Source organism: Pelophylax lessonae, assembly GCF_965119305.1.
Source record: "Pelophylax lessonae genome assembly, chromosome: 12".
Lineage (NCBI taxonomy): Eukaryota > Metazoa > Chordata > Amphibia > Anura > Ranidae > Pelophylax > Pelophylax lessonae.
The window spans coordinates 150,173,553-150,186,493 of NC_138779.1; the positions used below are offsets into that span (position 1 = coordinate 150,173,553).

Consider the following 12,941-nt stretch of genomic DNA (forward strand, 5'->3'; position numbering starts at 1 on the left):
TTAGGAGTTTGAATTGAAAATATGCCTGTGCCATATAAGATAATAGAACATTATTAATATGAAATACTATGCTGTTTACAAGTTGGGTTGAGTGGGGGATGAGGGTTGTATTTCTAATCCTTTATACTAGTCTTCTTAGGTTATAAATTGTTTTAATTTATATATGATTAACATGGATTAATCTTCAATGGTGTTTTGTATTTGTTCAGTTTTAGGAAATATTCTTTTCTTTTTGCTAACATTCTTTTCTGACGTCTATGCCATAGTTGATCATTTATGCAGTATTTTTTAATAAGGATATGGAAGATCATTTATTACAGGTTCTGTAGCCCAGAGCTTCAAATATCTTGCTATTTACTTATTTAAAATTAAACTTCTACCTGGGCTGGCAAGCCTTTAATACCGATTGTAGTGTAAATAAGGAGTTCTGGTACAATTAGGTGAAACTTAATAAAGCCTGGGCAAATTAGCATATGATTCAAATGACTTTACCAAATTGTTTTTAAAGCAATATCGTTCCTGTTTTAGGTCAGCGTTTTCGATTTCTTGGTAAATATGAGGATTTTGATTCTATTTCCAGCTCTGCTCTTCATAACAGGTACAGTGGCACACTTCATTATTTTTATGAACTTGTGGGTACATTTAGGAGGCTCTCTCTGACAACCATTTTTGCTTTACTCCACTTCGAGAGATTTCATATATTAGGATAGGGGACTACTCTCTGAGAATCATTTTTTTTCTGCCCTTTTTTTTGGGGTTTTTTTGTATTCCCTTACTTTTTTTACTCTACTAAATGGCAACCATATGTTACTATACATGCTTGTATATGGATTGTTTATTTAAAGCTGAATTTTTTTTTTTGGGGGGGGGGGGTGTGAGCATAAGTTTTATTTGTTTGGTTTTTTGTTTTTGTTTTTTTGGAGACAAGATATACTACATTTTTTTCTGTAATTTAGGATTTTTACCTTTCATGTCGCATGTGCAGCTAGGTGTGAAATTCTGGCATATGTCGGGTGCCAGGATGATTTAACTCCTGTGTGCATGCTTTACGTTATGTCAGCCTGGCCTAACCAGATGGCTGAAGATCCTGAACCCAGAAAAAGCCAGTTCAATTTGCCAGTTCAATTTGCTAACCAGTTTGCTTACCAACCAAATGAACCTGTCTAACAGTTTGCATCAAAACAGGGGTTTAGTTAGCACACATTTGCAAACACATGTGTAAAGCTACAGGGCCACTCCATGGCACCTTGTATTATTATAGGGGGCAGGTGAGACTGGAGGTGGCCCAACCCTCCTAAAGGTACTTTACAGTTATAGGTGGGGACAGAGGCCATTTTCTTTGTTGTTCATGTATACTGGTGAGCAGACACATTAGATGCCTTTGCTGTTGTGCTATTGGCTGGGCGTCTATAGTGCCCCCAAGTACCTTTAGGAGAGTTGGGCCACCTCCAGGCTCACCTGCCCCCTATCTATCCATTAGCTTGCATGTGCTTCCACTGTGGACACTCTCATAAATTTACAAGAGTTAGGACTCCAGGTAATACATGGTGCCGTGGAGTGGCCCTGCAGCTTACACATGCGTTTTCAAATGTGAGCCAACTAAACCCCTGTTTTGATGCAAACTGTTAGACAGGTTAATTTGGTCAGTAAGCAAACTGATTAGCAATTTTATTTTGTCATCACTTTTATTGTTATCACAGGAAATGTGAATATACCCAGTGATAGCAATAGACAGTAACCGCTACTCTTTTATGAAAAATCTGGGGTCTAGATTTTTTCTCTGCCCTTAAAAGAATTGAAAAGGCAGAAGGTTTTTTATTTTTTATTTTTTTTATCTTAATGCATTCTTAAGGGCAAACTTTCCAAAATTGTACTCATTGATGGAAAGGGTAAACTGGGACCAAACCTTGGGATCACTGACCACAGAGGAAAAATGGGAATGCTTTAGGAACATATTATGCAAATGCATCTTGCAGTGCATTCCTATGGGAAATAAATTTAGAAGAGACAAAGCCAAACCTGGCTGGCTAAACCGTAGCGTTAAAAAACTTATTAGGGGAAAAAAATTGGCCTTCAAGAAATATAAATCAGAGGGCACAGTATCGGCCTTCAAGCAATACAAGGAGGCAAATAAGAAAAGTAAACACGAAATCAAAATGGCTAAAATCAACTTTGAGAGACAAATAGTGGAGGATAGTAAAAAAAACCCCAAAGAAATTCTTCAAATATATCAACAGCAAAAAAACTAGGGCAGAGCATATTGCACAGATAATTAACAATGATGGGAGGATGGTTACAGAGGACACTGAAAAAGCAACCATGCTGAATGCTTTTTTTCTCGTCTGACTTTACACAGGAAAAGGAGGGGTACACTGACCTTGACTGTATGGTTAGCAGTAATACACAGGACTTGCCACTATGGCTAACAGAGGGTGAAATCAGGGAAAGGCTGGATAAACTTAACACAAACAAATCACCAGGCCCGGATGGCGTGCATCCGAGAGTACTCAAGGAACTCAGTAAGGTTATATCTAGACCACTGTTCCTGATCTGTGCTGACAGTATTAGGACAGGAGATGTACCAGGGGATTGGAGGAAAGCTAACGTGATTCCAATATTTAAAAAGGGGCAGAGGCATATCCCGGGAAATTATAGGCCTGTCAGTTTGACATCAATAGTATGTAAACTTCTGGAGGGGATGATAAGGGACTATATCGTAGAGTTTGCTAAAGACAACAACATCATCAGCAGTAATCAGCACGGGTTTACAAATGGGCGTTCTTGTCAAACCAATCTCTTAACATTCTACGAGGAGGTGAGCTGTGAGCTAGATAGGGGCAGACCAGTGGATGTGGTGTACTTGGATTTCGCTAAGGCGTTTGATACAGTTCCCCACAATCGCTTAATTTATAAAATAAGGTCTGCAGGTATCGACAGCAGAGTTTGCTCTTGGATACGGAACTGGCTAAAAGGGCATGTCCAAAGGGTGGTAATAAACAGCACATACTCAGACTGGTCTGAGGTAGTAAGCGGGGTCCCCCAGGGCTCTGTCCTGGGACCAACCTTGTTCAATTTATTCATAAACAGCATTGAGGACGGGATCAGTAGTTCAATATCAGTTTTTGCAGATGACACAAAATTGGCCAGGGCAATAACTGCACAGCATGAAGCAGATATCCTACAGAATGACCTGGACAAAATAACGGAGTGGGCAACGACATGGCAAATGAGGTTTAACGTGGAGAAGTGTAAGGTTTTGCATTTGGGGACTAAAAACATAAAAACACAATACACGTTAGGAGGGGAACCCTTGGGGGAATCAAAAATGGAGAAGGATCTGGGAGTCTTGGTTGATGATAGATTAGGCAACAGCATGCAATGTCAAGCGGCAGCTGCCAAAGCCAGCAGAATATTAGCATGCATAAAGAAAGGGATGTATTCCAGAGATAAGACTATAATCCTTCCACTTTATAAAACTCTGGTCCGACCGCATCTGGAGTATTCTGTCCAGTTCTGGTCGCCAGTCCTCAGGAGGGATGTGTTGGAGCTGGAGAGAGTCCAGAGAAGGTCAACTAAACTGATTAGGGGATTAGAGGACCTTAACTATGAAGAGCGTCTGCAATCGCTCGATTTATTCTCCCTGGAGAAGAGACGCCTGAGGGGGGACATGATAGCAATTTATAAATACCTCAATGGGGATCTCAGCTTAGAAAAAAAGCTGTTCAGTCGAAGGGATTGCATGAGGACAAGAGGGCATACAATGCGATTAGAGGAGAAGCGTTTTAACCTCAGGCAACGTGGGGGGTTCTTTACTGTTAGGGCTACAAGATTGTGGAATTCTCTACCACAAGAGGTGGTTTCTGCGGGAAGTATGGTGGCTTTCAAAAGACTCTTAGACATACATCTCAAGGATCAGAACATTAAGGGCTATGTGAGATGATTACAGCCACACACACCTACACAGGTTGAACTGGATGGACTATTGTCTTTATTCAACCTCCCCTACTATGTAACTATGTAACTATATGTAACTATGTAACTATGTAACTATGCATTAAGATTAAAAAAAAAAAAAAAACCTGTGTGCAGCAGCTCCACTCAGCCTCCCTAATACTTACCTGAACCCATCTTGATCCAGCGATGTTGCAGGAGTGTCTCAACTTCCCAGGACTCCCCGTCTCATTGGCTAAGACAGCAGTGCAGCGTGATTGGCTCTTGCTGCTGTCAATCAAAGTCAGTCAGACAATCAGGGACAAAGGGGATGGGGACGGGTCGTGGCTCTGTGTTTGAATGGACACAAGGAGCCATAACTCGGCTTGGGTGCCCCCATAGCAAGCTGCTTGTTGTGGGGGCACTCAACAGGAGGGAGGGGCCAGGAGCAGCAAAGAGGGACCCGAGAAGAGGAGGATCCGAGCCACTCTGTGCAAAACCAACTGCACAGAGGTGGTAAGTATAACATGTATATGTTTTCTAAAAAAAAACTAGACTTTACAATCTCTTTAAAGCATCTGACAACACTGTTCTGCTCTCTGATTAGCTCTATGGTCAGCTTGTATTAACAGAGGCATGGACTCCAGAGAGAGAGATGTAATTTTGCCCCTGTACAAATCATTAGTAAGACCTCATCTGGAATACGCAGTTCAGTTTTGGGCACCAGTTCTTAAAAAGGATATCGGGGAACTGGAGAAAATGCAGAGAAGGGCAACCAAACTGATAAGAGGCATGGAGAACCTCAGCTATGAGAAAAGATTAGAGGAACTGAATTTAGAGGAGATTAAGGGGGGGTATGATCAACATGTATAAATACATAAGGGGACCATATAGTGAACTTGGTGTTGAGTTGTTCACTTTAAGGTCAACACAGAAGACAAGGGGGCACTCTTTACGTCTAGAGGAAAACAGATTTTGTCTTCAAATACAGAAAGGTTTCTTTACCGTAAGAGCTGTGAAAATGTGGAATAAACTCCCTCCAGAGGTGGTTCTGGCTAGCTCACTAGATTGCTTTAAAAAAAGGTCTGGATTCTTTCCTAGGTGTACATAATATAAATGGGTATTAAACATTTTTTTAGGTAAAGTTGATCCAGGGAATATCCGATTGCCTCTTGGGGGATCAGGAAGGAATTTTTTTCCCCTGCTTTAACAAATTGGATCATGCTTTGCTGGGATTTATTTTCGCCTTCCTTTGGATCAACAACGGGTATAAGATTGTGTATATGGGATTGTATGGTTGGGTTTTCAATACTGTTTTTTTTTTTTTTTTTGGTTGAACCCAATGAACTTGTGTCTTTTTTCAACCTGACTAACTATGTAACTATATAACCAGCTGCATTCTTGGGTTCCCTGGTGGGACAAGAGTCTGATAAAACCATAGAAGGCAGCAGGAGGGGGGATGTCCCCTCCCACTGCTTGTAAAAGCAATCTAGCAGCTAATTAACCGATAGGATTGCTTTTACATGAAAGCTGACCGCCAGCTGAAAAAAAAAAAAGATACCAAGATGATGCCTACACCTGCAGGCATCATCCCGGTATAACCACTTAAAGCCCAGCACTGTACCAGTACGTTGCTGGTCCTTGTTGGGCATATATTGTAATGTTCTATATTTCATGCAGCCTGTGGGCTGGATGATAAAAGAGAACAGATTCCTCTATTCACATTGATCAATGTGGATGAAGAAATCTCTGACAGAAAAAGTATGCGGTATATTAGAATATATTTTGGGTAGGTGTATAGATGCGCGAAACCCGCATAAGGGCGTGGTGAGGGAGTCTCTCTGAGTGGTTTAAATTTGGAGCTGGTGGGGGGAATATGCTTGAATTCCCCTCTTGCAGGCTCCCTAGATGGAGGTCTGTCCCCTGAGCTACCCTGTTCAGACAGCTCACTGGAGTGTTGGACCTGGGGCTTGGTGCCAGACCTCCCCCCTTTTTGAGTATTGGAAGAACTAGGATCTGGATCTCCTGAATTGGCAGCTGCAACTTGCCATTTAAACACAGTAGTTGACTTATAGCCCTCCAGATCCCTGATATATTTTTTTATTTTTTTTATTTTTTGTTCCTCCTCCTCCATGGCTAGAATCTCTCAGAGTTCCTGATTGCATATACGGTATGCCTCCTCCTGATTGAATGGGGCCAGTTTTTCCTTGATTTCTAAAATTTCCTTATTAAGCCTCAAGACTTTATTACTTTTCTTATCCAATAGGAAATTTAATAGGCTCAAGCCTGCACCATTGAAAAACTGGAACCATTCCAGAAGCTTGTTGTCACCCTGATCAGGGTTAATGTTCCACTGTAAACTTCTGGGAACCATTTTCTCTGAAACATATTTTTCTAAGAAAACTATATCCCAGGCGGCATGTAGTTCTGCGACCATAACATTTTTTAGTCGAATAAATATCCCTCTTAGTTCTGTTGTTTCTGAACGTGTTACATCAAAGAGTTCTTCTACTGCTGTTTGACAAGTCCTATGATACTCAAACACATGCATAGTGAATAGTCGGGAATTGCTGCAATCTAGATGTGATTCAAATATATAATGGGTAGGTGTATAGATGTGCTAAACCAGGATAGTAAAAGCAGCACCTGAATTCCTGAACCTTTGGAATAAAAAATAAACTGATGTGTGGAGATGCGCTAATAAAAAGGGTGATCAAATATATAAACTATATAGTGACGCAAAAATTAATCATAGATTGCTTCAAAGCAAAATAAAAATTATATGCACATATAAGAAGATTGTTGCAAAGACAACATATTTTCAATTAAACCAGAATGATAAAAGAAATAAAGTGCTGAGTGAGGTGAAAAAAGTCCAAAGTGAAAAGCCTCTTGGAATGAGAAATCTTTAGGTAAAGCCTCGTATACACGCAACGATTATCGGCCGACCGATCGGCCCTCTTTTGTCCAGTGTTCTTGTGTTGTTTGAAATGTGCTCTAAACTGCGCACAAATTTTCTCGGCCAACAAAAACCAACTTCAGAAGTGATGTCATGTGCTGGTTTACTTTCCGTGTGTTTTTTCTACTCTGAGCATGCCCAGTCTTGCTCATCAGATTTTTGTCTGCCGAAATCTGTACTGACTGACGGAAAATCGGCCGTTCTGTTGACGGCCAACAAAAATTTTATAGTCTGCACACCAGATTTTGTCGGAAGCATCATTGTAACGGATCTTTGTACCCCAGGTGGACACATCCGCCGGACCTGTGTCTCCTGTCCTCCAAACGCACCCACAGCCTGTGGAGAAGCCATACCCAGCCCGTAACCCCTCAATCACGAGACAATCCACACAGGTGTTGAGGGTTAACTATGCAGAGCTTAAACTGTTTATTACATTCCAAGACATACAGTTTTACACACAGTTAGGGAAACTCCCTTTAGCCTTGCCACAGCGGGGGAAGGGAATAGGGACCAACCAATGAGAACTGAACATTTGTACCTTGAAACAGGCAGCCTTAATACACACCCCCTGCGGAGAGATGTCTCCAGCTCAGACCAGACCATTGTCTGTGTCAGGATTCCACACAATTAGACACAGAAACAGGAGGGGGAGTTGGGGTGGATGGGCTGTAACATTACATTCCAAACACTTGGTTCTCAAACGTATACACATGCAATAAACCTAATGCATACACGAAGGACAATATACAGTGGCTGTGTTTGCCACAATCATACTAACAAGCCGACAATCGGCCGATCGGACGTTGGCCGAAAATTCACGGCCAACAATCGTTGCGTGTGTACGAGGCATTAGTCCATAGGATTTCAGACTGCAATCAGGGTAAAGGTGATTCACTTATTTAACCCCTCGAGTGCTGCATGCAGATCCCCTGTGTGCACACAATAATGTGGCTGCTTACCAGATACAGAGTATCAATGGGCTCATAGAAACATAGCTTCAATAGCCAAACTGTGGGATATTCATCAATACAGCAAGTATCGCTCCGAACTAAGAACAAAAACGCCACTCCTGCACTACGCCAAGATCCGACAGTAGCTTCCAGCTTCAGCCACAGACTCTCCGCAATAGCACCAGGAAAACCAGATGGAATGCAAATAGAAAACAGAGCAGCCAATAGTGCATTACCTTTTAAACCTTTATTTAAAGCATAAACTGTTGCACTTACATTTGGATGATAAAAACTTCACTAGACAGACAGATTGTGGTATGGGTTGTTTGACCGCCTGCAGTGCGGACCGAGCAGCGTGACGATACAGCCCTCCACCCGACGTGTGACACATTTCCCCAAAAACTGGCGTCCACTGGGATTGGAGTTTGGCTTGTAACATCACTTCCTGGTTTATAAACACTTCAGGAGAGAGACTTCCTGCCGCACACAGCGGAGCCCCCTGTGCATAAAATACAGAACTTCCTGTTTTACCTTCTACACCTGCAGTTGCAGGGCAATATAAAAACATGTAAAAAGATATATAAAAATATATATTTTAAGAAAACTTATGAAAATATGTTTTTAACTGGAATAAAAATTCCACAGACAAACTTTAAAAAAAAAATAAAAAAAAAAAAAAAACCCTATTCTTAAATAATAATTATTCATAACCCCAGGGGGAACACCTTTATATGAGGAGAGGAGAGCATGAAATCTTAAGGATTTGGTTGCACCAAATCCAATTGCTAAACCTAGTCAACCTTCTATGTTTGGCAACATCCAAGGTTTTTTTCCCTGTAGAAAATGTAAAGTGTGTATCCATTCCAGGACTATAAAAACCCCTACGTTCAGCTCTTCAATTACCAAAAAAGAATATCCAATTAGAAGCTTTATTAAATGTCACACCGAAGGAGTAGTTTATCTCCTAAGGTGTAGTTGTGGCCATTTAATACTTTGGAAGAACTATCCGCACCCTCAATGTCAGAGATGGTGAACATCTGGCAAACATCAGGAAAGGTTTTAAAGGCCATAGTCTATCTAAACATTTTCTTAAGTTCCATCACAAAAACCCTACCTCTCTAGAAGTAATGGCAATAAAAAAATACACTCCATATTGGAGAGGCGATAGTATGAGAAGAACCATTGCGGAAAAAGAAATCCAATGGATTTATGACCTCAAATGTTATAGACCACTTAGGTTGATCGTGGAGTGGGACATAAACGCCTTCATCAATAATAATTGAATTAGACGGGTTTTTTCCCCCTGTCATTATCATGTAATATGTTGAATTTGTGTCCTCTCATATTGCACATATGTTCAAAATGTCCTTTTCTGCTGTAAAGTCGAGAGTTTTCCTCTCCTCACATAAAGGTGTTCCCCCTGGGGCTATGAATAATTATTTTTTAGAATAGGGTTTTTTTTTTGTTTTTGTTTTTAATTTTTTCTGTGGAATTTTTATTCTAATTAAAAACATATTTTTGTAAATTTTCTTAATATATATATATATATATATATATATATATATATATAAATATATATATATCTTTTTACATGTTTTTATATTGCCCTGCAACTGCCGTTGTAGAAGGTAAAACAGGAAGTTCTGTATTTTATGCACAGGGGGCTCCGCTGTGCGCAGCAGGAAGTCTCTCTCCTGAAACGTTTATAAACCAGGAAGTAATGTTACAAGCCATACTCCAATCCCAGTGGATGCCAGTTTTTGGGGAAACATGTCACACGTCGGATGGAGAGCTGTATCGTCACGCTGCTCGGTCCGCACTGCAGGCGGCCGAGCAATCCATACAACAATCTGTCTGTCTAGGGAAGTTTTTTCCATCCAAATGTAAGTGCAACCGTTTATGCTTTAAATAAATGTTTAAAAGGTAATGCACTACTGGCTGCTCTGTTTCCTATTTGTATTCCATCTGATTTTCCTGGTGCTATTGCGGAGAGTCTGTGGCTGACGCTGGAAGCAACTGCCGGATCCCGGCGTGGTGCAGGAGTGGCGTTTTTGTCCTTAGTCTGGAGCGATACTTGCTGTATTGATGAACATTCCCACAGTTTGGCTATTGAAGCATATTTCTATAAGCCCATTGATACTCTGTATCTGGTAAGCAGCCACCTTATTGTGTGCACACAGGGGAACTGCATGCAGCACTCGAGGGGTTAAATAAGTGAATCACCTTTACCCTGATTGCAGTCTGAAATCCTATGGACTTACCTGAAGATTTCTCATTCCAAGAGGCTTTTCACTTTGGACTTTTTTCATCTCACTCAGCACTTTATTTCTTTTATCATTCTGGTTTAATTGAAAATACGTTGTTTTTGCAACAATTTTCTCATATGTGCATATAATTTTTATTTTGCTTTGCAGCAATCTATGATTAATATTTGTGTCACTATATAGTTTAAATATTTGATCACCCTTTTTATTAGCGCACCTCCACACATCAGTATATTAGAATATATTGCCCTTCATCCACCCACTTCCAAAGATTGGCATACATGCAATGTAAACCTAACCTAACAGATTACTTCATTCACATCAATTGATTTGGATGAAGAAAACTCCACCAAGAAAAGTGAAAAGAAAATGCCAAAGCATAGGGGTGATCTGCCCACTAACCACTCCATATTCGTTCTTTTTGTTTTATGCGATGAAAAAATCTCCTCCTACAGCGCAACCATCACTGATGTATGTATTCTGAAAGCACACCCTGTTGCTGTCAGAATAAACAGATCAGTGCTGCAGCTCAATGGCATTCCTGAAAGAAAACAACAGTATCAAAACATCTACCCAAAAAAAAAACGACTTTTCTTTTAAATTGCAAACTGGTGCCAAAATAAAAACTTAAATATTTATGCTGAAGCATAGGGGTGGTCCACCCACTGACCACCCCAGGCCCCTCATGCTTAGCCATATATGATCTTTTTTTTTTTTTAATGCAGTTGAGAAATCTCCTCCTACATCACTGCAATCACTGCAATCACTGACGTATGCATTCTGAAAGCACACCCTGCTGTTGTCAGAATAAACAGATCAGTTGTGCAGCTGAATGTCGTTCCTGCAAAGCAAACAATAGTTAACAATAAAAAACAGTAACAACGGAACATTAACTCAATAAAACAACAACTATGTTTGGCTTTTTTATTTATTTTTTACTTTTTTTTTGTATCTTTCCTTTAACTGTAAAAAAACTGTAAACTTTCCAGGCTAGGGTCTGTCAAAATGCCAGTTTTCTGACTAACATCTTTTTAGACCCTGTGTGAATGTGTGCTCTAGACTGTGCCGTGCTGTACCCTATACCAATATTCCTCTAGTGTGTGGTAGCAACGGAAACAGTTCTTGAGGTAGAGACCAGGTTGGACAGGACAGGAAGGCCAAAATAATGGGTGTCACACCTAAATCCGCATCTACTACAGACACATCTTTTTTGGGGTGCTCTTTGGGTCAGGGTACCAGGGAAGCAGGCCCCGACTGGCACAAAAAATAGGCCCGGGCATTTTAGACTTAGCAGCCAATTTTTTCAGGGACCAGGTGGGGGGGGGGGGATTTGCGGGGACGGCTGGTGACGGGATATTTAGAGTAGGTCCTCTAATGTACAGAGTACACTCTGATATAAAGGGGTCTGCACTGTAAAGAGGCACTGTAATGATTACAGTGCCCCTTTTCTCTGCTTACTGTGCAGATCTCACGCTCCTCCTGCCCCTGCTCCCTTACATCAGAGTCCGAACATGTCCCCCTTACATCAGAGTCCGCACAGAGACCCCTTACATCAGAGTCTGCACACAGAGCCCTCTTACATCAGAGTTCACACAGAGCCCCCCATTACTTTAAAGTCCGCACAGAGGCCCCCTACATCAAAGTCTGCACAGATCCCCCCTACATCAGAGTCCGCACCGCCCCCTTTACATCAGAGTCTGCACAAAGCCCCCCCCTTACATCAGAGTCCACACAGAGCCCCCCCCCCCCATTACATCAGAGTCTGCACAGAGCCCCCCTTACATCATAATCCCTACAGAGCCCCCCTTGCATCATAGTCTGCACAGAGCCCCCCCCCCTTACATCATAGTCTGCACAGAGCCCCCCCTTACATCATAGTCTGCACAGAGCCCCCCTTACATCAGAGTCGGCACAGAGCCACCCCCGTAACATCAGAGTCTGCACAAAGCCCCCCCTTACTTAAGAGTCCGCACAGAGCCCACCCTTACATCAGAGTCTGCACAGAGCCCCCCTCTTAAATTAGAGATCCTCCACAGAGCCCCCCTTACATTAGAGACCCCACACAGAGCCCCCTTACATTAGAGACCCCCCACAGAGCCCCCCCCCTTACATTAGAGACTCCTCAAAGCCCCCCCCTTACATTAGAGACCCCTCAGAGCCCCCCTTACATTAGAGACCCCTTAGAGCCCCCCTTACAACAGAGACTCCCCCTCACAGAGCCCCCCTTACATCAGAGACCCGCCACAGAGCCCCCCTAACATTTGTTTTATATACGGAGGCAGGAGAGAGGGTGAGCTTACTCACCCCAGGATGGAGGCTTAGGCACAGGCTGTCTGCAGCTTTTCTCCTCTGGGTTTAAACTTCCTTCCCACACATCCCCGGAAAGTGTGGGCAGGGTAGACCCAGTAGGAGAGGGGCGGAAGGGGGAGGGGCAGACGGTCTCTCTCTCCCCTCTCACGTCCCTGCAGAGAGGAGGAGGGAATCTGTTAGCGGCAGCTCTGATGCTGAGCTGTGAGAGATACACAGCTCAGCCCTGCAGCCAGAGGAGACACAGGCATAGCCACACAGCAGGAGGTAAGCCCTGATCCACCAGGCAAATGCCCGGTCTGCCCGATGGCCAGTTCGGGCCTGCAGGAAGGAAAAGTGAAAAATGCCTCTCATGCAGCCAGTTAACTGCATCTGGATTGGGAAATTGGGTCACAGCACCTTCTGGATACAAAAGGGCTGTGATGATCTCTTCCTGAAATTTTAGGAAGGTGCCACTTCTTCCTGACACTTTATATAGTACAAAAGCGTTGAACATGGCCAATTGGAATAAATATACAGACACTTGCCAGC

The 12,941-nt window shown here is 42.3% G+C and overlaps 1 protein-coding gene across 1 annotated transcript in view; it reads left to right on the forward strand.

The window, feature by feature from the left end:
- The first annotated feature begins 480 nt into the window (after window positions 1–480).
- The window catches only part of LOC309568529 (uncharacterized protein), a 70,067-nt gene continuing 57,606 nt past the window's right edge, over window positions 481–12,941 (forward strand). The window contains exon 1 of the mRNA XM_082274217.1: window positions 481–598. Coding sequence (XP_082130343.1) covers window positions 556–598 — 43 coding nt within the window. The 5' untranslated portion in view covers window positions 481–555. The remainder of the gene's footprint in view (window positions 599–12,941) is intronic.